This window comes from Chenopodium album, chromosome 1 (genome assembly GCF_948465745.1).
Source record: "Chenopodium album chromosome 1, dcCheAlbu1.1, whole genome shotgun sequence".
Lineage (NCBI taxonomy): Eukaryota > Viridiplantae > Streptophyta > Magnoliopsida > Caryophyllales > Amaranthaceae > Chenopodium > Chenopodium album.
Window position 1 is genome coordinate 9,449,570 of NC_137834.1, and position 27,978 is coordinate 9,477,547.

The 27,978-nt window shown below is 33.4% G+C and overlaps 2 protein-coding genes, 4 non-coding genes and 2 pseudogenes across 7 annotated transcripts; 3 read left to right on the forward strand and 5 right to left on the reverse strand.

Moving 5' to 3' along the window:
• Positions 1 to 583: 583 nt before the first annotated feature.
• On the forward strand, positions 584 to 699 carry LOC145566320 (U5 spliceosomal RNA). The gene has a single exon (XR_014095403.1). It is a non-coding gene; the product is annotated as a U5 spliceosomal RNA (small nuclear RNA).
• A 681-nt stretch (positions 700 to 1,380) lies between these two features.
• LOC145564103 (U6 spliceosomal RNA) lies at positions 1,381 to 1,483 on the reverse strand. The gene has a single exon (XR_014094748.1). It is a non-coding gene; the product is annotated as a U6 spliceosomal RNA (small nuclear RNA).
• A 5,863-nt stretch (positions 1,484 to 7,346) lies between these two features.
• Positions 7,347 to 11,219, forward strand: LOC145627981 (meiotic recombination protein DMC1 homolog). The gene is made up of 14 exons (XM_081680322.1): positions 7,347 to 7,682; positions 7,788 to 7,873; positions 8,513 to 8,604; positions 8,714 to 8,785; positions 8,880 to 8,918; positions 9,021 to 9,078; positions 9,200 to 9,245; positions 9,523 to 9,568; positions 10,075 to 10,136; positions 10,244 to 10,310; positions 10,394 to 10,486; positions 10,586 to 10,654; positions 10,814 to 10,892; positions 11,035 to 11,219. Exons 1-14 carry the CDS (start codon positions 7,660 to 7,662, stop codon positions 11,217 to 11,219), a joined length of 1,017 nt encoding a protein of 338 aa, XP_081536448.1. The 5' UTR covers positions 7,347 to 7,659.
• A 308-nt stretch (positions 11,220 to 11,527) lies between these two features.
• Positions 11,528 to 11,650, forward strand: LOC145566596 (U5 spliceosomal RNA; annotated as a pseudogene).
• Positions 11,651 to 12,247: 597 nt separating this feature from the next.
• LOC145565242 (U2 spliceosomal RNA) lies at positions 12,248 to 12,444 on the reverse strand. The gene has a single exon (XR_014094996.1). It is a non-coding gene; the product is annotated as a U2 spliceosomal RNA (small nuclear RNA).
• Positions 12,445 to 13,182: 738 nt separating this feature from the next.
• Positions 13,183 to 13,285, reverse strand: LOC145566762 (U6 spliceosomal RNA). Its single transcript, XR_014095486.1, has one exon. It is a non-coding gene; the product is annotated as a U6 spliceosomal RNA (small nuclear RNA).
• A 2,709-nt stretch (positions 13,286 to 15,994) lies between these two features.
• On the reverse strand, positions 15,995 to 16,674 carry LOC145627990 (shikimate O-hydroxycinnamoyltransferase pseudogene; annotated as a pseudogene).
• Positions 16,675 to 25,358: 8,684 nt separating this feature from the next.
• Positions 25,359 to 27,571, reverse strand: LOC145558626 (xyloglucan O-acetyltransferase 1-like). Of its 2 annotated transcripts, none has more exons than XM_081619957.1 (4): positions 27,214 to 27,571; positions 27,058 to 27,108; positions 26,799 to 26,849; positions 25,359 to 26,687 (listed from the first exon to the last, which is right to left on the reverse strand). In XM_081619957.1, exons 1-4 carry the CDS (start codon positions 27,401 to 27,403, stop codon positions 25,567 to 25,569), a joined length of 1,413 nt encoding a protein of 470 aa, XP_081476083.1. In that variant the 5' UTR covers positions 27,404 to 27,571; the 3' UTR covers positions 25,359 to 25,566. The 2 variants fall into 2 exon arrangements, with proteins under 2 accessions (XP_081476083.1, XP_081476150.1); XM_081620024.1 differs by having other exon boundaries at positions 25,359 to 26,684; positions 27,214 to 27,569.
• Positions 27,572 to 27,978: the final 407 nt, after the last annotated feature.

Sequence of the window (27,978 nt, forward strand, 5' to 3'; positions counted from 1 at the left end):
AATATTATTAGGTTAGAGTCTTTAGCTTTAGTAAAAATAGATAGAGGAGGGAAAGTAGAAGGTAGGCAGAATTTTGGAGTGATTCCTTAGGAGAGTTGTGACCTTAAGTCACTATTAGGAGAGTTGTGACCTTAAGTCACTATTAAGAGAGTTGTGACCTTAAGTCGCTATTAGGAGCGTTGTGACCTCAAGTCACTGATATGAGCTTTCTAGGCTAAACCTACTACCTTTTGTAAGAAATCATTAATCTGTTAATCAAATTTCCAAGCTTTCTCCCTTAAAATTTCCTCTTAATCAGTAAAGTATACAAGTCAGATTTTCAGTGTATAACAGTAGGAAGTAACATTTAACAAATGGCATTGTCACTCGGTAGAGTCCTCCCCACTTAATAAAGCAAGAGAAGAAATTTCTTTGTTTATGAAAAACTCACAATAGTTACATTCCTACTCTCTGAAATTATATTTCACAGATCACAATAAGATACAAGGAAAAATCACAAAAGTCCCACATCAGTCAAGAAAGAAGATCTAAATTTTGGACTTTACGGTATAAATAACAAAGCCTGTTACTGTAAAATTCACGCAGCCATGTAGTGAGCACAGAGCGAACTATTCTTTCGCCTTTTACTAAAGAATACCGTGTGCTCGCTGCATTTAGTGGCATACGTTTATTTTTGGAGGGAGTTCCTTAAAGGAGCTTCCCACAAGCCAAGTGCAAGTTTTCTATAGACAGCTTAATAACTAGTCAATTCCCCAGCTTATTGGTTATCAAAAATCAAGAGGTGAATATACATGCGACCACCAACTCAAACATAGAAAATCAGAACTATAAGCTTTTATGATGATACCTTGCAACAGTCACTGAAGTGATAAGCTTTTTTGTGATACTATGCAACAGTCTGAGGCACTCAGAAAGTAGAGCCAATTCAAGCAATCCGTCAATATTAAAAAGGAAAATTTAAAATATAGTGACAGTAGTTCAGAAAACAGGCTTAAAGATTGGTAAAGGAAACATAAAAATTCCAGAGAGACTAGGGACACATACATGAAGTATTTTTCCTTTTGCTGGTATCATTTCTGTGCATGAACCATGTTATTCTTCCATTCCCAGCCTCATTCTGCTCAATATTCATCACTGTCAGTACAGAAATAATACATGAAACAAATTTATACAGAAATAACAACTGTCTAAAAAATCCAAAAGACAGTTATGTGTCTGCACCTTACCTGGAAGCCATATACTACGTACATATGACTCAGATCGTCATATGATTATAACAGAAACAAATAATTAAAAGAAAGCATCATAAAGAGCATTTCTAGTAAATGAAAATTACTCATGATATAATTGTGAAGCAATAACCTGGAACAAAGTTTTTAATAAAAATTAGACCATTTCTTGATTGGTGTGTGTCATCCTAACGCATGGGTCATGCTAATCTTCTCTGTATCATTCCAACTTTACCAGATGTCTTGGTAGAGACAATGTTATATCGATGATGAGCATTATAAATAGAAAAGTGCCTTTATATACTGTGGGACTTTATTATAACATGTTGCTGCTCAAAAACACAATTCATAAGTAAACCTAATACAGAGCAGCTTGTTCCCACCAAAAAACACTTCAGGGTACCAAGGCCAACTACATCTCATTGGATCCTCATTTAGTTTGATTTATTTCTTCTATCCAATCTTTTAAGTACACCCCAGCCAAGTAAACTCCAATGGTGTGCCAATTCTAGAGCAAACCTTGCAATATACTTTGCCATGGCAATTAATGGAAGTATAGAATAATTCACTATCAAATATGCTGGACCACTTATCGCAAATATGATCATGTCAGAACATAAGTAAAGGATGGCAAAACCATTCAAGTTCAAGAAGGAGCAGAAGTAACAAAACAACAAGAAAATGCTTGAGAGTGCGGAGGCAACATGTTCATCTTAGAATCAAATGTTTATTTTATAGATCCAAGGAAACGCATGTGCTGATAGTAGATTAAGGACCCTCTCTGTTCTTTTCTTTTTATCTTGAGTAAGACAACAACATCAGATGAAAGATACCAAAAAAAAATGTGGAAGTATAAAGCCACTGAGCAACTGGCCTAGATAATATATCAGTTTCCAAGAGAGAAAATGTCTTCCATAGATTTCAACAAGAAACAATTTAAGCCTATCCAACAACTTAAATTGGTCATTAGGTTAGTTAAGTTTAATGGCTTCTAGAGCACAGAGAGGAAAGGCTCCATATGGAACAAGAAATATCTTCACAAACACACTTTTTTACACTATAAGCTATAATGCATCAAGGTCATGCTCTTTTGAGAAAGTTATTTAAGACTACAAAACAAAGACTTATTATGTATTCAACATAATGGCATATGGCCAACACCTCATTAGCATAATAGCAATGCGGCTAAGGATTCAGTAACCCTGCCATTTATGCAGTTATTGATGTCTGCTTAAGGTTTGAAAGAAGTAGATTTAAGTTACATTCTCAGTCCCCAGTTGCACTCAACAAAAATGCTGACAGCTTGATATATGAAAAAATAACTGACTTTTCAGAGGGGTGGGTGGTAACGCAGATTGCAGAAGCTAGAGTAGCTATCGACAGTGTTTTCTGGAAAAATGAAAGAGAAGAGTAGCTGAACCAAAGCGGAAAAGGGACTCGTTACACAGCATATGAAGAAAAAAGAAAAGAAATTCATTTAGCCGGAAAAAGCAGTTTTTGTCAGGCAAGGTCCAGGATTCCGGGAACTGGCCACCAACTTGGCAACTTCTATGATCAGCTATAGAAATGATTCACTAAACCAGCTGCACATTTTTTCGTGTCTCACCCATATTTTAACCCTTAGATAAATAGTCTGAAGTAATGCAAGAAAAAACTCAATTTAAAACCTTACAAAGAAGAAATTATTAGTGGAAGCAATCCAAAACACCAACAACATAGTAAAATCAACATTATGTAACCCAATTCTTACTTAAAAACTATGTCATTCAGCATGTGCTATACTAATCACACACCAAGTGCTACAATATCAATCAAAAATGCAAAAAGTATGTGACATGAAAAGAACATGGGCATCATTCTGTTTAATCTACCCCTATTAGCAAGCCTTAACGTATATAACAGGGCAGGACAATCAAATTCTAGCCTGGATTCTATGCTATACTTATAAGTTCTCAAATTCAGGCAGATATCCTATGAACTTATAAAGTGTAGGCACAAGCTTGGATGAAAGAAGAGGGCTGACGTAGATGTATGGAAGGATAAAAAAAAATGTATTACATTTATGATCACAAGCGAAGTGTAGACAGTTGTCCAGAAAATTTTCTCACAGAAAATCCAATTTCTGGCTCATGTACCGGTCAAGAAAACTCGATTGGCCAAGAGACAACCCCAAATTATAAGTGATTGGGATTCAAAAGCTTTGAATTATAAGCATTGTCCAACAAACCATGATATTATATACCGCCAGAACTGGTGTCTATAAGTATGTATTGGTTCATGGCAAAGATTAAAGTACAATTACATTCTTTCCCCCATAAGCACTCTACTATAGTTATATAGTAGCAAGTTTCTAAATTAGTTACGATATACTAGCAAAACAAAAAGATATGTTGAACTTTGATTACAACTTCTAACTTTCTCTAATCATCACCATGAAAGGACATGCTCATGTGGATAATGAGAAAATGGTTCAAAAATTTTACAATGTAGTTTCGCTACGGAGTACGATAATATATTGTACAAATATCAAATGCAATACTTTGTACGGAGTATTAATTTTTTTTAGTTGAGCAATTTCACTTGATTCCAAATTTCCAATTACCAATGTACTTTTACAATTCGACTTCATATAAGTCCACTTACACCTCATTTAAATTGCAATTTCCATCAATTGTCATTTATTCTGTTGTTAGTCGCAATTATATTGGGTAGTTATTTACAACATTTTTTTTAAAAGGTGTTTTTTTCACAAAAATAAATAAATAACTCAAGAATTCAGGTGCTCAAGAATTCAGGTGGTTTTGATAAAATTTCCTAAAATAAATGATACTTCTTTCAATGGTTAAAAAAATGATAATTCAATGGTCACATATTTTAGGGCCTAGGCAAAAGGGGTACTGGTTCAAAAACATATCTTATTCGATTTTCAATTTCGAAAGATATGAGCTTAACTAATCTTCTGTAGTTATAAATTAAACTTGGGTGACCCTAATTTGACCGCATCTAACTTTTTTTTTTTTTTTTTTTTTTTTTTGTGAGGAATACCGCATCTAACTTATTTCTTCTAAGCTTGTTTAATTATTAAGTAAATCAGCTATTTTTTTTTTTAATATAAATGGAAATAAGATGAACTAAACAAGATTTAAACCATCAGACCTCCTCAAATTCTAACAACTACTCCCATTTACAAGTAATTTTTTATTTAAAATAAAAATCATCAAGTAAAAAAAAAAAAAAACCTACGGAGTAGTAAACAAGTATAATCACACTAAAACAAGCCAAATACACAATTAGGAGAAATGTAACGCATCAAAACCATATATCACGATTATTAGCTTAAAAATTCGTCCATTTCACGATCTTCTACATTAGATAAAATAATCAAATAAAACTACATGTTTACATCCCATAATTTTATAAACCATAAATAGGTTAGGGTACAATCAAATCAACAATAAAGAAGAAGAAAAAAAAATGAAAGCAGGAGAAGCAAAACTATGGATTACCTAAGTCCGCAAGCACCGATTGATGCGCGATAGTACTGTTAGACAGTAGAAGAAATTAACCCCAAATTTTGATCTTAACAGAAAATGATCTAGAGTACTAATTCACCTTGAAAATGATCTTAACCCCAAATTTTGATCAAATAATACTAGGATGATCGTGGTGCTATAGCGTGAGGGTTGACGCTGCCACTATTGTCTTGTCATGTCAAAAGTGTCAATGCAAAGCTCGAAGATTTAGGAGGGAAATGAGTGCAAGTAAAACCAAAGGGTAGGGGAGGAATTTTTGGCTTTAACCCATTACTTTTATTCAACTCAAGGTTTTTTTTTTTTTTTTTTTTTTTTTTTTTTTTTTTTTTTTTTTTTTTTGGGATAAAATACAGGTTTATCTATGCTAATAATTTAATACGAGTACCAGTTGCGGTTGGTGTAGTGGTGATTGAGACTTTATTTGATAAGAAGGACCCGTGTTCGATCTGGTGAACGGGGTGGAACACCAATAAAAAAATATATATATATATACTAGTACAATTAATAATATTTTTGTCAACTCCACAATAGTTAATTTATTTACAAATATACTATATTGGACCTCGCAATAGTTGATTTTTTCACAAATATGTCCTAATGGTTTAGGCAAAATTGTTGATTTATTACAATTTTTCATGTGATCAATGACTTTTGTTTAACAAGGAGATAAACTGGGCTTCCTCGTTATGTTTTAGGAATTAAAATTTATTATAGTACTTCAGTTAATTGCTGACTTTTACTAAATAAGACTAAAAGATAATGTAGCAATCAAAATGTTAACCATTACTTCAAACATTAACGCCAAAAAAGGCATATATAGTGATGAATAAGATTAATGCACGGTATATTTCTTGCATAGGAATATACTTCATATCATAATTCAAAACTAGACATGATAATTTTAACTTGATATGAAAACTGAATCGATGATACTGGTTTTGACTTTTGAGTGTGAAGCTCAAGAACATTGAAAATTATGTATTACCCAACCTAAAATAACTAATTCAGGTCATGCCCTATTTATTAATCCTTAACTGAAATATAGGCGAAATTATCCAACCTAAAATGAGCATTTAAAATATTGATCTTACAAGTCAAATTTGTACTAACTCCGTTTCATAATATAGTTCCCACCCTACAAAAAATGTTTATTTACCGACAGTTTCAGACGCTTTAGAGTGGTCGGTCCGTCACAAATAAATGAGGACCTTAAAAATTAAAATTGTACTAACAACAATATAGTATTGACGGTTTATAGTTGTCGGTAAATTATTATTATTGTTACTTTATTTTTGGTAAAGATACTAAAGTCTCGATTATAAAATTGATGTAGTCAGCCTTAACCAAACTTCTACTCCCTCCGTCCCAAAAAGAACGGAATTTTCCATCAGTTATAAAGGAGGAGAGTTTGGTCCACAAACAAGGCTTTTGAGCTTCCATACTAAAACCAATTGGCAATAGTAGGAGTAACTCCTCTACCTTATAAAGTGGAACTATCTGTCCTCTTTCTCCAATGTGGGACACTCACAAGTGGGCTACAATGGGTTTCAACAATCTGATTTTACTCTCTTCACATTTTTATGAGTACGTGCTACACTTGATTTTTTTTTTTTTTTTTTTTCACGACTCACACAATGATTTTGACTTGATTAATTTACTAATTTAAAAAAATAATAATGTTATTGTATTAATAGATTGTTGGGTTCGTTATAATGTATACTTTTATAATATCAATTTTCTTATAATTTTACTAAATAACATACAATTAGATAAAGTCAATATTTGGTCAAAGTGTAACACTAATTAAACACTAATGAAGTAGTACCAAATTTTCAATTAAGCTTATGTTATACACCATTAAAAAAATATATATCCTCATAATTCTAACTTTCTAACTCACTGTTTGAGTGTTTGACACTTAGACCTGTTTAGTTCGTCTTATATTTGATTATCTGAACATATCTGGTCTGGTCTGGTCTGATTTGATTTGAATGTCAAATTTGACCAAACTTTGACCTTATATATACAATAATAAATTTTAAAAAAATATATCAAGTGGGATCTTGTTAGACTCGTAATAATGTGTATTTAATTTATTAATATGTGATTTTCAGAATTTTTTTCATTACAAAATTAAAGATATTTAGCGACAAAAAACTACACATAAAATGATGAGCTGATGTGAACCGATTTTCTTTATCTAAACACATTTTTTCTGATCTGAATTTATTTTTTCTGAAATAAGTAAAAATAAGGTGAAGTAAACAAGGCCTTAATCTCTTATATCATTCTGAATCCAAATGTAATTCACTACTTTAAAGTTTAAACATTCTAATTTATTTTTTTTCAAAGTCATCACAAAAAGTTAATATTTCTTAAATATTCACCTTTTTTTTCCTTTCTATTTTTCATTCAACTCAAGTCACGTGATCAGCATTGTTGTCTTTTATTTCACTATTTATCAATTTACTCTAATGCCTCAATCAGTGAAGAATAACTTGTATACCTTCAACCTTCCCCAAAAAATAAACCAATTAGCAACACCATAACAAATTAGGAAGCAATTATAAGCACAAACTTTTGATTTTCATTCCATTTTTTATTTTTTTAATTTTAATTTCAACATATAATTACCTGAAATTTATTACATTTCACACGTCATCAAAAATTTGAACCAAAAACTGATAAGAGCGACTTCAAATTCCATTTAATTCCGCGCCTAATCCACATTCCACACCTATAAAAACGGTTCTTCCGGAGCACCGAAGAGCGAAACCACTAACAAATTCACAATTACAATTTCTCTATTTCTCTCTCTAAAAACCTCACTCTCTCATTCTCTCTCTCTCTCTAAAACCGAAGTTCCTTCAAAAAATCGTCGAAGTTTTCTCTCTATAATGCCGGAAATGTACGCACTCAAGTAAGTTCTCTTCCAGAATTCGCAACTGGAAATTCGCTGCATAATAATGATCTGAAGAATTTTGTATATGTTGATGAATATTTGTGTTTTTGAATTTTGATGCAGATCTGAAGAACAGAGCCAGCAATTGCAGCTTGTTCAACGAGAAGAAATCGAAGATGAAGAAGACTTGTTCGAAGCTATTGATAAATGTATGATCATCTCTCTAAATTTGTAGCGATTTACTTGAATTTGGTATGAATTTGAATTTTAAAAAAATTGCTCAAGAATTCCAGTTGCATAAATTTGGAAAGCTGAATTTACACTCTGTTTTTCTAGCTGTTATTGTTAAATTTTGTTGAAACATAGCTTAATCGCTTAATTCATAGAGATTACTCCGATTTTATCTGAAATTCTATGTTTCTACTTTCGATTACTTGATAATCTTGAGTCTGAATTACTTTTATAATTTTTCTAGTTATTTGTTCTAGTTTTTAATTTATCGCGCTGAACAGTTGAATCTCATAGCTCATATTGAACTTCGTTAAATTTTTCTCTTGAAATGCATACAAATTCAAATTTCGTAGAACTTCAAATTATACGTTTCAATCGTTATATTGTCATGAAGCTGAAATGATACTGTGTTTTTGGCGCCAAACGCTTACTTTGTTTAAATTTGTGTTTGGGTGTGAATTTTAAATAACTATTGCTCCGATATGCGTAGTTCATCAGAAAATTTCTTGTTAGTTCGTCTAATTTGAAAAATTATCGCGATGAATGCTTAAAGCCGTCCAAATTATTCTCAATTTTTCGGCGTATAACTTTAACATTTAGAAATTATTTTTCACTAGTGATTGCACATGGAATCAATGCTGGAGATGTTAAGAAGCTTCAGGATGCTGGAATATACACTTGTAATGGCTTGATGATGCAGACGAAGAAGGTCTTACATCATTTGTTTATTTTTTTTTACTTTGAATTTGAATTCAGAATTATACAATTTCCTTTGAGATTTCTTAATACATCTTTCCTAATTTTGTTTGTGTGTGTAGAATTTGACTGGTATTAAGGGATTGTCTGAGGCTAAAGTTGATAAGATATGCGAAGCTGCTGAGAAGATTGTGGTACGTTCTCTGCAATCTTATTTCTCAGTTAATCGGCTTATCATATTGGTTTCGAAGCTAATCAAATCTTAATGTTCTGCTTTAATTTATCCAGAATTATGGTTACATCACAGGAAGTGATGCTTTGCTCAAAGTACGTTGCTGTTCTCTATAAATTTTAAAATTCAGAATTCCAACTGTGTAGTTTTAGCTGTTTTACTACTTCTAATCCTATCATAATTGTTATTTGCAATAGAGAAAGTCTGTGGTTCGCATAACCACTGGAAGCCAGTCATTAGACGAGTTATTAGGAGGTAACTATATGCTGTTTTGATCAGTATAAGTCATTTTATTCTTATTCAAATTACTAGCATCTTGGCAAATATTAGAGTTCATTTGTATGTTTAACACTCTTATTATGTTTCATTGGAAAAGGTGGAATCGAAACATCAGCAATTACTGAAACATTTGGAGAATTCCGGTGAGGACTCCTAACAGTATCTTGAATCTTTAATTGGTGTGGCAACATTTCCGTTGTTTCTGTGTATGTTGAATCAATTTTTGCTCAGAAAATAACTAGCTGACTAATTTTCAAATTTTGTACTTCTCTTCTTGGTTTTAATGACTGATCGACTACAATTTTAGACTTTGTGATTGATTATATACTTTTCATAAGCAAATTTGACTATGCTGACTAGTTAATGAGTTGCATATCTACTTTTCTGACCTCTCATGGCTTGATAATTGATTCTGCTCAGCTCTGGAAAAACTCAGCTAGCACATACTCTATGCGTCTCAACACAGGTAAATCTTTTATTGTATGCCAGATTTATGATTTGAAACAGCTAAGTTTTTGTAGGCAGTAACTCAGTAAGTTTAATCAGCAACTAAGAAGAAATAATCACTAGTTTAGACCATATTTTGGTTGGGATTGCAATATGATGGAAATAGAAAAGTGCTTATCAGTTATAACCTCTAACATGTATGGTTGTTAACAGTCAGGTTTCACTGTTTCAGTTAATATGCTAGTTTAGTCGAACATTTCAACCCAAGAATCAGATTTTCAGGAAACTGAATGGTGTTCACTGACAAATTAGGAAGATAGTCTACCTGTATTACTGAGTTTGTAAGTCGGCGACACATTGTCTCAGTTGCTTTTTTAAGAGAGTGAGAATGGTTTCACATGTTCTGTTAATGAAGGATAAATTGTCCATGCATGTCTTTGATGTAAACATTTGTTTTGATTTCCTTGAGGGTAGAAGTCTCAAGTTAGAGGTAAAATTTACTTGTTTTTCAATGCTTACCTGCAGCTTCCGACTAGCATGAAAGGAGGAAATGGGAAGGTTGCCTACATCGACACTGAAGGAACTTTGTATCCTCTCCTGTCATTCTATTTAGTTTTGGAGTACAGAAACAGATTAAAATTCTGCAAATGAAGTACATTTTAAAAGAGTTTTCTCTTCACTTACTACACTACAGTCGACCTGATCGTATTGTGCCAATTGCTGAAAGGTTTGGGATGGATGCTGCTGCTGTCCTAGACAATGTAAAAAGCAACCTAACCACTTATTTTTGTGTCTGAATTATACATCACATGATGACTTTTTTTTTTATCTTACAATTCTATAGATCATATATGCACGTGCATATACGTATGAACATCAGCACAATCTCCTCCTCGGCTTGGCTGCAAAAATGGCTGAGGAACCCTTCAGATTACTGGTGAGTACTCGCAATTTCTTATATATATAAAAAAAAAGTAGCCAGAAAAATCCTCTCATAAAATTCTTGGCTAACATGAACTTTTCATTGATTTTTTAGATTGTAGATTCTGTCATTGCTCTATTCCGAGTGGATTTCTCTGGAAGAGGAGAGCTTGCAGACCGACAGGTAATTTGTTGAAAGATATGAAACAATCTACATTATTAAACACTATCCAGGATACACAAATATGTATGAACTCTTGAAGGACCTCCTTGATGCAGTGAATTTCTCATTCATTTTTCTGCTTAGTTCTATATCTTGACAAGAATTTAATTGCATTTTCAGCAAAAACTGGCCCAAATGCTGTCTCGTTTGATAAAAATTGCTGAAGAGTTCAACATTGCTGTATATCTTACTAATCAAGGTTATAATCTATCTATCTTATAGTAACTGTCTTCCAAAAATCCTCAACCAATCTGACTTGGATTTTCATGAGTAGTGATTTATGCAAATAATTGTTGATCAAACCATTGAACACTAGCCAACTAATCAGATGCTGCTTGCAGTTATCGCTGATCCAGCAGGAGGAGTTTTTGTTACAGACCCTAAGAAGCCAGCAGGCGGTCATGTCTTAGCCCATGCATCAACAATAAGGTTGATGTTCAGGAAGGGAAAGGGTGAACAGCGTATCTGCAAGGTGTTTGATGCCCCAAATCTGCCAGAGGCCGAAGCTATATCCTTTTTCTATTGACACTTGCGCTACTATTTAGTGCAAATTGAAACATTCTGCATCTTCACCAATGTTCATTCATCACAGTAATATACTTATGTTAACACCTTGACACCAGCACGTATTTCAGATTACACCAGGTGGAATCGCTGATGCAAAGGACTGAAGCTAGCAGGCAATCAAATCAATTTATCTGATACCAGAAAGAGCAAAGGAAAAGTTGCCTGGTTTTCTACTGCCATTATATAGCTTTAAGAAATAGTTATCTATGGCCAGGAATGCATTATACTTATTCATATTACTTAGTAAAAACTCTGTACAACTTAAGCAGCCATGCAGAGAGCGAACTATACATTCTTTCGCCTTTTACTAAAGAATACCTTGTGCTTGCTGCATTCAGTGGCTTATATAGTTATGTTTTTTTTTGGAGGAAGTTCCTTAAACAGGAGCTTCCAGCATTTGCAGTCTGAATTCTGAAATGTTGTCAGCTACTAGCATTAACTTCTGTTGTAGGATTTATTGCATAGTATAAAACAAAATACTCCGTAGTTGAGTAAGTATGATTCTTGCGTTCTTTCTTTCTTTCAGGGTAACAATTTAATTTTTTTGGATAGATTTTGCTAATGTATTTGGACGCATTAATTCTATACGAGTATTGGATAGATCAACTGAGAATACTCCAGCCAAATAGACACCTTGTACATTGCAAACGAGCTTTAGTATCATTTGCTATGTAGCAACCTGCAAGAGGTGTGATAAAACTCTTCACCAGACCATCAAAATAGAAGTGGTAATTAGTGACAAGGTGCATCTTTCTATATATTTGATTTCGGTACTTTAAGCTGTAGAAGATTGACCTGTTTTGAAGCAAAAACCATCAAGTTTTGTGACAGATCGATCCTGTGCCAATTAAGTACATTTCAGAATGATCTAAAATACCAAAAGCTAAAAACGTTGTAATTTTCAAAGCACAATACAAGAACCAAGTCTAAACATCGAAAAGATAGAGCCTCTGATATATAAGCTAAGAAAATTGATATAATGATTTGGTGAGGAGTGCCAGGCCCGTGCAGTAGTGCAACGCATGGGCGACGCTTGAAGATCCCAGCAGCAAGCTACTGTGGTGGATCTTCCCCCTTAAAAAATAAATTTAATATCGTTGTGAGTCATTGACCCACATATCAGATATTAAACTGATAAGAACAGATACTACACTTGATCTTAGCCAAAAGGCCGAGAAAGGTATGATTTGTTTAGTCTCAAATCCTGCGCTTTGTATCCTGAAGTTGCCTTATTCTCTTCGTTTGTTTCGATGTGGAACATCAGCTCTTTTTTTTTTGTTTTTTTTGTTTGGGGGGGCATATTCCACAGCAGCACCCTTCAGGATCTCAGAACTTGGTAACACCATTCTGATGTCTAAAGTACTACATAAATTAATGTATTACTGAGTAACAATAAAATATAGAGCTAGAGGTCATGTAATCTAGTGGTTTATCACACATTATTTGTTTCTAGAATAAAGGCTATATGTACACCTAAAAGCTTTCAACCATCATCAATTACGAGTTCTATTTCTATATTCAATTTATTAGATATGAATTTAGAAACAATGGTCTGACATGTCTTCTGAACTACTAGTTAGTAATTCTGGTTGCATCAGTAACAGATTTGCAATAGTTAAAAAAAAAAAAAAAAGTAACAGATTTGCAAGGGTTTTACTGATGTAATCTTTGCTTCAGATATTCAAGTATTGCTGCCTTTGCTAATGTAATCTTTTCTTATGATTCGCATTAGAGTTTTCCAGATACATTCGACTTCAATAAGCAAATCAATTAGTTTGATCTTAAATTTGTCACAGCAATGTTAATACTCCAGTGAAGTCGAATAATTCACTACCATACCAGATTACCAGGAGCCCTGCGCCTCTGCTATTCATCAATCCATATAGTAACAGAGTTACAGAGGTCAGGGACAAAAAGGTCAAAAAAATTTGGACCATTTCTCGATTTGTGCGTGTCATCCTTGCGCAGGGGCCATGCTAATCTTCTCTGTATCGTTCCAATTTTATCAGATGTCTCCGAAGAGACAACCATTATTAGACGCCACGATATATAAAGAAAGTAGTTTTATAATAATCTTTCGATGTGGGACAAAAAGAGACTATACATCTAAGTATCTGAGAGTACCAAATGAAAGTCAAATCTCATCAGATCTTACCCAATCTTTCGGTAATACTAACATCAATATCATGAATTACTTTGACAATTCTATAATATGAACAAATTAGCTATGATTTTCACTATTAATCCTTCAAGTTTAGGCCTCCATCCCATATAGTTTGCGTACTTGTTTTTGTTGATTGTTCTTTTCTACTCCTCCTGACACGAATGTGACCGAAACTGACAAACTGTATGTCAGATTATTTTTCACCTCTACTTAGTTAAATTATCTCTATAAATTCTGATCACTCCTCTATAATAAACATAAACAAATATGCAAAAGATAAATTAGGACAAATAATGAAACAAAACAAAAACCAGCTAAAAAAAGCCTAAATGTGTTTACAGCTTAGACCAAATTGATTGCCCTTGGTAGTTGATAAACGGAAGATTTTATCATTCAACAGTTTTGAACTAGCTAGTATGCTTGTGATTACTGATTATACTGCTTATTGAAAAGGGTAAATACTAATCTATCTATCTACTAGTCTATAACTTTATACTAAAGACGAAACCAGGAATGACACATGTCATTTCCTGGTTAAAAATTTTCCCTCCAAAAGTTTTTTTTTTAATTTTTTTTTTTTTTTTTTTTTTTTTACCAAAGCTTCTTAGAGAAGTTTTTAATACAAACTATACAATAATAATTCACTTCCTATTTAGTAATAATAACTTTATACTAAAGACGAAACCAAGAATGACACATGTCATTTCCTGGTTAAAAATTTTTCCTCCAAAAGTTATTTTTATAATTTTTTTAGTTTTTTTGGCCAAAGCTTCTTAGAGATGTTTTTAATACAAACTATACAATAATAATTCACTTCCTATTTGATAAGTATATCTTATTTATATATGCAATAATAGTTTTCTATCTATAACTTTGTAATGTAATTCATAGTTATTTTTATTAGTCGTGCATTTATTATTCTCTCTGTTTTCTTTAGTGTGATAAATTTTTTTTTTTTTTTTTTTTTTTTTTTTGTAATTACAGAACTTTCATCCTATTTTGCAATTAGGTAAAAAAATTTTATAATTAAATAGCAGTCTTAAACTAATGATAAGTATTAAAAATTACCGTGCATGACACGGAACTTAACCTAGTATAATTAAAACATAAATAATGGTGCATTTATACATAGACAATTAGAAATTTAACAATATACTCCCTCCGTCCCAAAAAGAATGACCCATTTGCATTAAAACACCACCAATTTGCAACAATATTTGTGCAAAATTAGCTTCCCCATATAAAAATTTGATTTTCCATGTTATTTTATTACTTTCTCTCTCTATTTTTTTACAAACCCCATGTAAATTTATCTTTCCAATATACTTTTTCTTCTTTTTACTTAACTTCCTTAATACCCGCATAATCAACCCAAATGGGTCGTTCTTTTTGGGACGGAGGGAGTAAATTCTACAATATAATAAGGTTATTTCTAGCAGGAACATTTCTGATAAGAACTTTTGGAAAGTTTCCAAAGAGGAATGCAATAATACTTAAAGGGATATAATATTTTATTATTCATCCTTCTCATTTCACTAATGGCTAGTCTTCAGTCTAAATTTTACAATATTATTTTCCATCCAATTTTAGACATCATACTTAAAACTTAAATAACATTTTTTTTTTTGTTCAGAAGACACTAAACTTAGAATTTGTTGCATCGGGTGCACCATACACCCAGCTAACCCAAGATTAGTTTTTGCTCTTCATTTGATGATAAAATGAAAAACAATAATCAAAATGAGTACGTACACCGGGGTATATATAACAATATCTCTATTAAACTTAGATAACATTTTTTTTTTGGACATAGATAACTTACTATTATTATTACTATTATTATTTTTAGATAAAACTAGTTTTGATGAAGCCATTCACAAACCATCTAGAAGTTATAAAAATACTTTTCAAACAAGCCCATATGAGGGGTGAAAAGTGCCACAACCACTAGGCAAATTTTAAGATGCACCATGGTGCATCTAGAAATAGGTGCACCACGCCTATACTTTTGAACATTTAGTAAAAAAATCCGAACAATTGCAATTTTTGAACATGTAGTAAAAATATCTGAACATCGCAAATTTTGAACATTTAGTTAAAAAATCTGAACAATCACAATGCATCACACCTATACTTTTGAACATTTAGTAAAAAAATCTGAATAATCACGAATTTTGAACATTTAGTAAAAAAATATGAACATCGCAAATTTTGAACATTTAGTAAAAAATATCTGAACAATCGCAATGCGCCACACATATACTTTTGAACATTTAATAAAAAAAATATGAACAATAACAAATTTTGAACATTTAGTAAAAAAATATGAACAATCACAAATTTTGAATTATTGCAAGTCAAACAAATTTTGAAAGAAGTTTGTCTAACTCGTAATAATTCAATAGTTTTGTAATATAAACTGAACATTTACTGTATACAAAATGGACATTTCTTTATAAGATATGAACATAAAAATTGCATGTTTATGTTCATTTTTTGTGACGTGTTCATATTTTTTTTACTAGATGTTCATATTTTTGTAAAATGTTCAAAAAAATTTCACTAAATGTTCAAAAGTATAGGAGTGGTGCACCTAATTCTAGGTGCACCATGGTGCACATAATACTAATTGCATCCACTGTATAACTACCATCCACTTTTGAACTTGGTGTAATGTATGTTTGACCATCATATTTGAGCCCATTTGTGCCGATATATTTGGGCCCACCCCATCCAAAATCTGCTTCGTCACAAGGTAATCTAGCCCAAGAAGTTATTGCGAGGTTTGGACAAACAGAACTATGTGGCCCACGAACAATACTCGTTAGATCTGGGTGTGATTCCACACAATCAATGGCTGATCTTAGATACTCAATATCATTCAATTTGTTAATTGCCTCATGAATCTTACTCGCAGCATACCACAAGTCCACAATGGTTTACATGTAACATCTCCTTTCTTTTCTACACAAGTTGCATTAAAAAGGATGTTTCCACGGTATTCCTGTGGTACTTTCATTAGTTTCATATCCTTCAATCTTGATCGCCTATTAACTGGTATGTAAAGTTTCACGTCTTGATCATCTGCTAATCCACACGCTATACATGCACTGCGCCACACGTGTGCAGCTTGCACCTCGAATGTACTTAGTTTGTAATATATCACGTCTTGAGATGTTGCTTGTAGTTTTATGGTATCCAATTGGTCTTTAGTTAGCTTGAAGGTACATTCAGTTGTCGTTGTTGTCATCTCACCTTGTAGTAAATGTAATTTAAAAGAGAACGAAAGGAGCATAATATAAGCTTAGGGCTTGTTCTAATTGACTGAACTAAACTGAACTGAATTGGACTGGACTGAAATGAATTTTTTATAAGAGAAGGAAATTAAGAGCTGAACTAAACTGAAATGAATATTTTATAAGAGAAGGAAATAAGGAGCTGAACTGAGCTGAACTGAACTGAGCTGAACTGAAGTGAAATGAAATGAACCGAAAATAAATGTATGAGAACAGGCCCTTAGTATCATTATTTTAAATAAATATGAAATAGCTAGTTGACTAATTTTCTTCTAAATTTGATTTTGTTTTATTTCCTTCCATTATTTCTTCCGTTCTAATTTTGTAATAATTTATATATTTATTCCTTTTCTTTTTAATAAAAAATTCAATAGCTATTCTCTCACTAAATTACTTTCATGGGACACTTTGATTCATAATACTTTCAAAATATATATATATATATATATATATATATATATATATATATATATATATATATATATATATATATATATATATATATATATATATATATATATATATATATATAAAGTGATCCTTTATTCACTTCTCTCCAAAAATAAATTACTCACAAAACACTAAATGAAGTAAATTAATCTACATACTAACTATTACACGATAAAATAAGAAGTTATTTTAATGTGACTAAACCTATATGTCAGTCAAATTAAGTAAATTAAATTGGGACGAAAGGAGTAATAAAGTACATCAATTGATATTAATATTAAGTCGGAGTACTAATTATTAATTGTATAACATATCATTGTGGGTCAATGGCAATGATGCTTAGACTGCTTACTGCTTAACAAATACATAGTTGATAAAAAGCTAAATCGGCCCTTTCTAGCTAGAGACAATCCAAAAAGGTCTTAAAAAATTTGGGACGAAAGGAGTAATAAAGTACATCAATTGATATTAATATTAAGTCGGAGTACTAATTATTAATTGTATAACATATCATTGTGGGTCAATGGCAATGATGCTTAGACTGCTTAACAAATACATAGTTGATAAAAAGCTAAATCGGCCCTTTCTAGCTAGAGACAATCCAAAAAGGTCCTAAAAAATTTGAATCTTTTTTTCTAAATGATTTGTTTTAATAATATTCATTTCAATTAAGTCCAATTAGTTCAGTTCAGTTCAATTCAGTTGTCTCCAAAGAGACAATCCATATTAGACACCAGACTATATAAAGAAAGCAGTGTTTAAAAGCTCTTTCGATGTGGGACAAAAAGAGAGTATACATGTACAGTAATAGAACAAGGAGTATATTTTAGTATTTATTTTTACCACAAGGCCCAAAGAATTCCAGCTTCTGAAGGTACCAAATTGAAGCCAAATCTCATCTGATGTTTACCCAATCTTATGAAAACACTAACATCAATTTCATGATTTTTCCGTCAAAAAAGAAAAAAGAAATTCACGATTTTCCTGTGATGATTCTCTTATATGTCACAACTCACAAATTTAGCAATACAACTAATACCTCTAGGCCTTAGACAACGATGCAAAAGATAAATCAGGACAAATAAATTAAAGGGGAGATAAGAAGATAAAGAAATTTGAAAGATTTATTACAGAAATATTTGAATTATAAGAACAGATTTTGTTTAAGGGTGAAAAGAACAGAGCCTCCAAGAGTAAACACTAGCCTTAAATCACCTAAAACTTGGAAAAAAGTGGTAGTTGTTTTTAGATGAAATAAACCATTGTCAGGCCCATATCTGGGATAATGGGTGAAAGGCCCATAAAAAGAGCCCAAGTATGCTTTAAACATTTTTACAAATTTTTGCCTACACCCCTATGTAGGTAGCAGTGTCTGCACCCCCTCTTCATCATAATGACATCATCTTATGATTTTCGTTTTCGAATCATATACAAAATGTTCATTTTGATATATATATATATATATATATATCAAAATGTTCATTTTTGTAAATATAAATGTTCAGTTTTATATCATTAAATGTTCAATATTGTTAATACAGCGTGCTATATACTCATTGTTTCTTAAGCAGAACTTTTTTTATCTTTTCAAATGTATGCTAAATTTATTAACTAAACGTAAAAAAAATAAAAAAAAATAAATAATAATAATAAAATAAAATAAAGTGAAAATCTTACACTTCAAAAATGTACATATCATATACTTAATATATATATGTGTCTTACAAAATGAATTTAATATCATCTCTAATTTAATACATTTGGTATACATAAAAAGTATGTAGAACTATCATCCTTGTAATGGATACCCTTCTACATACTCTTATGATGTTTGTGTGTTTTCCTTAATACATATCTTTTTATCAATACATACATTATCGTTTTCAACTTTTTTTTATTTCATTAACCTGTGTGATAAGAGATCAAAACATTTTAAAGTAAAATGTTAGTAACAATCAAAACATAATAAACAAGACTAAAACTTTTAGAAATACAAATTTTAACATATTGCTAGAAATTAATGAGAATAGTTATATATGAAGATGAACAAGTAATATCAAAATCCGAATAAACATTTTTCAACAAGAATGAACAAATATCAACATTTTTCAATATGATAACAAACAAGTATTAAAATTGAAACAAATGTCTATTAATGTGAAGATGAATGAATAAGTATAAATCTAAATAAACATGTTATATATGAGAATACATACTCAATTAGATTGCAAATGAACATCTTTCAATATAAGAATGAACATATAATGTGAAGAGAATGAACATGTATCAATTTTAATTGAATATAAATGAATATAAAATCCATCTAAAATGATCAATGTTCCACCTAAAATGAAAATTTACAATAGATTGATATTCCTTATTAGATCAATAGAAAATTTAGTAAGAAAATGGAGATTAAGACTTTTTATCATAATTCTAATGACCATATATTAATATGTGCATGAACATATACTAGCATACAAATGAACATTTATCAAAATGAAAATGAACATTCATCTACGAGCTAAATTTGTATTTCTATAATCCTACAACATAGATCAAATCTAGAAAATTAGGGCAATTAAGCTCTCTCTTTTTTTTTTTTTTTTTTTTTTTTTTTTTTTTTTTTTTTTTTTTTTTGTGTCTAGTAAATTTATAACCAAATAATACACCACAAATTAATTCAACTTAAAGTATATTATTATACCAAGCATATAGCATTCTACTATAATCATAAGAAATCATTGTTATGATAAAAATTAGGAAAAATTGAGTTTATAAATCCCAACTTTCGGCGGTTTACTATGAAAAATCCCAACTATGTATTATCCATAAAAAATCCCAACTTTGATACCCATCTTTTTTTAAAGATCCCTGATGACCGGTTACCTGAAGAGAAGGTTAACTCATTTTTTTCTAAAAAAAAAATTGCCACTTGTTAGAATTTTAGTGGTCCAAAAAATTAAATTAATTGTTTTTTTTTTAAATTTGATTTATTCAAAAATTAAAAAAAAAATAAAATAAACAACCCAACCCCCACCCCCATCCCGGAAAGCACCTCACCCCCACCCCACCTCGCCAGAAATCGCTCCCCATCCCCGAAAACCCCTCCCCGCCGCCGAAAAACGACGCCCACCCTTCCCCCACCCTCGATAATCCCTCCCTGTCGCCGGAATCCGGCGAAAAACCCTCCCCCCCACCCTCGCGAAACCCCCCCACCCTAAACCGTAAAACCTCCTCCCAAAACCCCGACCCTCGAAATCGCCCCCCTCCCTTCCCCCACTCATGAAATTGACCCACGGTTGGGGAAGGGGAAGGGGGCGTTATCGAAGGTGGGGGTTAGGGGAGGGGTGTTTTCTGGGTTAGGGGGGGATAGTGGGTGGGTTTCGCGAGAGTGGGAGGAGGGAAAGGGGTGGGAGAGGGTTGGTCGTCGGATTCCGGCGACGGGGAGGGGTTATCGGGGGTGGGGGGTGATAATCCGGCGGGTGGGGTGTGGGTAGGGTGTTTTCCGGGATGGGATGGGGGCTGTTGTTTTAATTTTTTTTTGGTTTTTTTTAGTTTTTTTTAATTAATTTTTTTTTAGTTTTTTTTTAATTATTTTTTTTATCAATCCCGTGTTGACACGTGGATTGTAACCTAAATTAATAGGTTTGGTGACCTGTTGGGATCTTTAAAAGCAAATGGGTATCAAAGTTAGGATTTTTGAGGGATAATGCATAGTTGAGATTTTTCATAGTAAATCGCCCAAAGTTGAGATTTATAACTTATAAGAAATCATGAACTAATAATAGAAATTCATATATCTACAGAAATTAATTGAAGAATAAGACAAATAAAAAGTTAGGCTTTGTACTTTTTTTTCAAAAATAATCAGAATTAACTTACAATTTGATTGTTAGTCGTTCTTTTGTAGAAATTTTCTGCAATTTCGTAACTTACATACAATATTTTGGTTGAGATCAAGAGTATTTGAATTTTTTTTTAAGACAAAATTGAGAGATTTTGCTCGTTTAGGAGTGAGAAAATGGAGAAAGAAAAGGGTAAAATTATGATGGTAGAGAAATTAAAATGTTAGTAAAAATTAGGATTTTTTGACTTTTGCTACATGTGAAACAACTCGATTTCAATTTTGCTACCCATCAAAACTTTTATTTTATTTTATAACCTAACATATGCACTTTTTTTAAATTTTGCTACCCGTTAACGGAATCTGTTAGGGTTCCGTTAAGTTTATTATTTTTTTTAAAAATAATAATAAATTAAAAATTAAAAAAAAGCCACCCTTTCCCTCCCCTGCCGGCGGCCGGCGCCGGCGGACCCCCCTCCCTACGCAGCCCCCTTTCCCTTTCCCCCACCTCTACGCAGCCCCGACCCCCCTTTCCCCTACGCAGCCCCGACCCCATCCATAACCAAAACCACCCCCCTTTCCTCTTCATCCATCACTGCCCACCTCATGCCACCCACCCACCTCCCTCCTTCGAAATTGGTTCAAATTTGGGCATAATTCGAACAATATTGTCGAAATTGTTTTAGGGCTTTTGTTTGTTTACATTTGAATTGCAAAATCATGTATTTAATTGTTGTTTTCGTTTTGAAATCAATGAGTTTGATTCGAAAAAATAAAAAACCCGAATTTTCCCCTAATTTGATTTCAAAATTTAGGGGTTTCGTTAAGGGAGTTCGAGTGGCTGGGAGGTGTCGCAGGTGGGTATGGTGGGTCATGGGTGGGTTGGGTCGCGATGGGGTGGTGTTGCGATGGAGTGGTCTCGCATGTGGGTTCGTGAGCTGGGAGTTTTTAGGCTATTTCGTGGGTGGGTGTCTGGGTGCTTTTGAGGGTTTCGTGGGCAGTGATGGATGAGGGTGGTGGAGGGAGGTGGGTGGGTGGCTTGAGGTGGACAGTGATGGATGAAGGTGGTGGATGGACATGGGTGGCTGGCTTGAGGTGGGCAGTGATGGATGAGGGTGGTGGAGGGGGGTGGCAGTTGAGGGGAGGGGTGGCTAAGGAGGAAGTGGTGGCCGGAAGGTGGTAATGAGGGTGGCTGGATCTCACTAACAGAATTATTAACGGATTCCGTTTACTGGTAGCGAAATTTAAAAAAGGGGATTTGATGGGTAGTAAAATAAAATAAAAGTTTTGATGGGTAGCAAAATTGAAATCGAGTTGTTTCACAGGTAGCAAAAGTCAAAATTTCTTAAAAATTATATAGGGAAATTGATTTATAAGAGGAAAGAGAAAAGGTGGGAAACAAATTTTTATTGTTTGTAGGATGTATAGTGTATGTGGGGAGGAGGGTGTAGCCGTGTAGGTATTAATATTTAGGAAAATTTGATAAGAATAATCCCAACTTTGCCCCATTAGTCCAAAATAATCCCAACTTTCGATTATTTTTTAATAATCCGAATTTTGATATGAATTTGCTTCTAATGGTCCCAATCGGTCGGTCATCTAATTTGTTATAACAAGATATTTGACATGTGTTGACACCTAATTGATTAAAAAAATAGTTTAATTTTTTAAAGAAAAATAAAAAAACAACTATAATAATTAATTAAAAAACCACCTTCAAACAAAAAAAATTAAAAAACCACCTCCCACGCCACTAACCAAACCACCTTCCCACCGCCACCACGCCAGCCGAACCCCCTGCCCCCTTACTCCGGCCGATCCCAGACCCTTTACGCACCGCGCCGACGCCCCGCCAAGTCACCAAGACGCCAACCCCCTTCCCCACGAGTTTTCAGTCCCGATCTCGGCCCGTTCCCTTCCCCCGTCCCGCTGATTCCGCCCCCATCCCCTTCCCCATCATGATTTCGACCTCCCTCCCCCTTCTCCGATTCCCTGCCCTCAGTGCGCTTAGTATCACCACCCTAAAACACGATTTTGGGTGGGATTTCGAGTTCTGGTGGTTGTAATGGTGCTTCAAGTTTGGTGGTTGAAGGGTGGGAGCTTGCAGGTCAGATTGGTTGTGGTGGGGATGGTGTTTTGGTTGCGGTGGCTGTGGTAGGGGGTGGGTGTGGGGCTGGTGGCTCAGGGGATGTAGGGAAGTGGAGGTGGAGGTGGAGGTGGCTGGGTTGGTGTTGTTGTTGGTGGTGGGTAGGGTGGTTTGCATCTTTATTGTTTCTATTTCTTTTTTTAATTTTTTTTAAAGCAATTATTTTTAAAAAGGGGTGTTAAATACCGCCATCCAAAATGATCAAAACCGCCAACATTTAGTGTGAATTGACAACCATACCCTTAGTATTTCACCACTATCTTCCTTCATGCCACCAATTACAAACACCTTGACACCACCACCCCAATTGATGACTAACACCACTACCACACTGACCGGCGATGACGACCACCACCACAACCACCCTGACCGGCGACCCACCATATCCCTCTCAAAGATGACCCACCACCTTCCCTCTTTGGCGGAAAGGTGGTGGTTTTTTTTTTACAACCGGAGCTCAAAACCGATTACCGGGCACGATAACCGGTTTTGGGCTCCGGTTACCATGGAATCGGTTAAGGTGCACGGTAACCGGAGCCCAAAACCGCGGTTATCGTGCGTGGTAACCGGAGCCCAAAACCGGTTATCGTGCGTGATAAATGGAGCCCAAAACAGGTTACCGTGCACGATAACTGGTTTTGGGCTCCGGTTATCGCGCACGGCAACATGTTTTGGGCTCCGGTTACCGCGATTGCCTGAAATAAAAAATATATATATATTAAACCACCACCTTCCTGCCGGCGAGGGAAGGTGATGGGTCGTCATAGAGGAGGGTAGGTGGGTCGCCGATCAGAAGGAGTTGTGGGTCGCCGGGAGGATAAGGGGTGGTTAAGTAATAAGGGTACGATTGTCCATTCACATCGAATGTTGGCAGTGATGATCATTTTTGTTGGCGGTGTTTAGCAATTCACTTTAAAAAAGTTAGTTTTAAATTAATTATTAATTAAGTGTTATTTAATAAATAATAATCATTTTTACAAAATTAATTTCTTTTTTAAAAATAATTTACCTACTCAACAAGTTTCCGGTCACTTAGGACCGTTGAAAGCAAATTCATATTAACGTTTGGATTATTTAAAAATAATCGAAAGTTGGGATTATTTTGGGCGAATGTGGCAAAGTTGTGATTATTTTTGTCAATTATTCCTATCTTTAATAACTACAACATTTCCTGTTGCTTCCCTATCAAAGTCCACATTGTTTTTCTTTTGCTTTTCAAGCTCACAACAATAAGCTTCACATACGGAGTATTCCCTCCGTTTCACAATGATATTCCTACTTTAACTAAAATTGTCTGACAAAAAGATTCTAAATAGGAACATCATTATGAAACGACGAACTGAGGGAGTAATTCACAACATTAAACTTCACATCAAATCATTCCTTTTTAATTACTTACTCGTATTTCTTTACTCTTTACATCTTTTTCCAATGATGTTTTTCTTTAATTGCTAATGCTATGAACTAATAAATAAGTCTAAACACAAAATTATTAAACCTCCAAATTTCAGATGAAGATACCATAGGACTATAGGAGGAGATGTAACGAATAATTTGTGAAACATATTTATATTTTTTTTTTTTTTTGAAACAAAACACATTTATATTTGATATACTATGTTTTTTTTTTTTTTTTTTTTTTTTTGGGAACTAGTAGGTTTCGAAGCCCATACATTTGTCAAGGAAAAGGAAAAAGTGTAAAAAAAACTTACTAAAACTGAATAAGGCTTGCTGCTTTAAGGCAAATGAATCATGAAAACAAAAGAAAAGTCAATAAACCATTCCAGCTACTCTACTCAAATCATCTAATGAGCAGTTCAACTTCATACAACTTACAAGTTTGATGTACTGCTGAAGAATTAACATAGATGGTACTCCATATAACATTGTATTGCTTAATCATCAACAAATTTATCGTATGAAAAGGATACCAAATGTTCAAAGTGTCAAAAGTAAAGGACTAATAGATCAGTCCAACTATAACTCCAACATAGAAAACTGTAAGAAACTAATCAAGATATTAGCAGGCAGAATTTTACAACTAATTTGATTACAAACGGTCGGATACTGAGTATGTGGTAATAGCTCACATCACAAGAACTTGCCATGAAAACTTAACCGATCCAGCAAAATCCTCGCACCTGTAGTCTTGAACATCCCGTGTAAGGCGGCTGGACTCTGGTCGTACTTTGATCTATTCAAACCCTTTCTGAGTGCCACTTCCATATTGTTCATATACATTAAACATAGGAAGACAGCTAAAAGCCTTGACCACCATCATCTAACAACCACAAATATCTCTATGATTTCTCTTTTGTAACATCTGATGTCAACTAGTTTGACCAAAGGAGTAGAGGACAAGAAATTCTCCAATAGTTGAATTCAATGAAATATGCTCTCAACTCATTTCATTGATGATGCGCGCCATCTCTTCATAACATCGAGCATGATCTCATTCCATGTATCAATTGGTCCTGGTAAGCACCAGTGCACACAATCGTTCTGAACACGTTCCTTAATCCCATCCGCAAAAGGGTTAGGATGCATGTAAGGGCCAGGGTGACCATCAGGCCTCAACATAGCCAACTTGGTGACATCTAATGCCGCTACCCTAACCTTAGGCATAGCATTATTATCAGCATTTAATATTGTCTTAGCCTTTTCCACTTCTTCAACCTCTGCTTGCCTCATACGGGAATCCATCCAATCGAGAGATTTCTCCTCTTCCATGTATGGCTTTGTCTTAGAGCAAGCTCCAAACTGATCCCATTCCCCTTCAAAATGATGTGGAGAAAATGTAGTCACAATAACATCAATACCATTCCCTTCTGACTTTGATTTCCTTTCAATAATCGCCTTTAGGCTGGTGTTAAAAGCCTTGCCAAACACATCATAGAACTCAACATCAGTACAATTCATACTATCAAGAGCATGGCATCCGAGATCAACTTCCCCATCGCGATATATAGCAGGATGCAAATACCAATGACCAATCGACAGAACCACCATATCAATCGAATCTAGCTCAGAACCCCACCTCTCATCAACCGAATCAAAGAACAATTGATTGTAATTTATAGTCCCATCACTTGATTTCTCAATCCCATTAACAAGAAAAGGTGACCAATACACAGAAACATTAACATTATGAGAAGGGAAATGCCATCTCCTGAACTTGTTATCATCCCCATTCGAGTAAATCAGATTTGGGGGCGAAACCGAGCTTAACATACACAACAAAGACTCTAATTGATTCCTTGCCATGGAATCCCCAACAAAAGCCAAGTGTTTTCCTTCAAGAATTTGCAAAAACAATTGAGGGTCAAACCTATCAAGATTGCATTCTTTAGGTTGCCATTTCCAATAAAGATAATCCATATCAGGTCTTCCATGATTCATGCAATTTTGCCCATCTTTAATTGTTCCACAAGTTGAGCCATTATACAAAGGTCCTTTCTTTTCTTGGACCCATTTTCCATTTGTATAATCACAAACTGATGCAATTTCCTTACTTTCTTCTTCTGCTAAAATTAAAAAGGAAACTTTTTATGAATATATGGAGTAATCAATTAATATCCCAGAAAATTAAATTAGGTAATGTTTACAATAAAGATCATGAGAAAAAGTTATCTAACCTTTTGGAGGTGGTGTAGATGAAATTAGAATCTCATTCACATTTTCCTTTTCTGTTCAATAAAATATAAATCCATATTTCATCATTTCTCAAGTCAATTTTGGGTCTAGATATAAACAAATCAAGAATTATATTTGGCAAGTTTATTAACATAAATAAACTAAGAAAATCACACTTTTTTCTGCTCAATATACAAAACCCAGAACTTTAAAGTTGTAATTAAGCATTAAATATCCAAAAATAAGCTAAAAAAAACTCACCTTTAGGAGGTTCTGACACTGAATCCAAAACCCCATTTCCAGTTTTTTCCGCTGTTAAAGAAAACAGAACACATAATAATCAGCAATTACACAAAACCCAGAAACTTAATTAGCTAAGAAAATACAAAAATCAAATTAAATTAAAAATAAAATTACCTTTAGCAATGGGATTAAGATTAGAAAATTGATCTTTAATAACAGAAGAAGAATCTAGAAGAGGAGGAGGAGAAGGGTAAAGGTAAAAATGGAGGAGAGCTAATGGAAGTATTGCATAAAGAACATAAGGCAACAACTTCCTGGTTAAAGATTGTTGATGAGATTGTTGCGTTTTCCAAAGATTTCCCATTTTTTTGGTTTCTTGATCTTCTTTCTTCTCTGTTTTATTCTTTCTCTCTCTAACTTTTTTTGCAGCTCAAAAAAGCTCCAACATAATATGAAAAATGGAGATTTACTGGAAATAATGACGAAGTTGTGGAGTATTATTTATATCTAATTGTAATTAATTATATTTTTAGCTTTGATTTGTATATTTGAATTGGCATTTTGAAGGAGACAATTTGACAGGGAGAAAAGTGGAGGGCAAATAAGGAAAATATTAAAATTAAAGAGTAAAGAGAGTGAAAAGAGATATGATCAAGTCAAAATTTAAAATAAAAACCAAGAATTTAGGTGGGTTAGGCCAACTAATCTATTTATCTCATGTGTAATTTTAGATATTTCAAGGAGATAATTTTATTGTTCAATTTTTACATTGATACAATATACAAGTATATGTTCATAATTTCGTATGTCTAAGGAAATAAAGAGAAATGAATTTAAAAAAGAAAAACATTACTCAATTACTTATATTGAATTGTCACATGCTATTTTTATACATCTCAAACCCCTTAATTTTACAAGTGTAATAGTAACTCTTGTGGT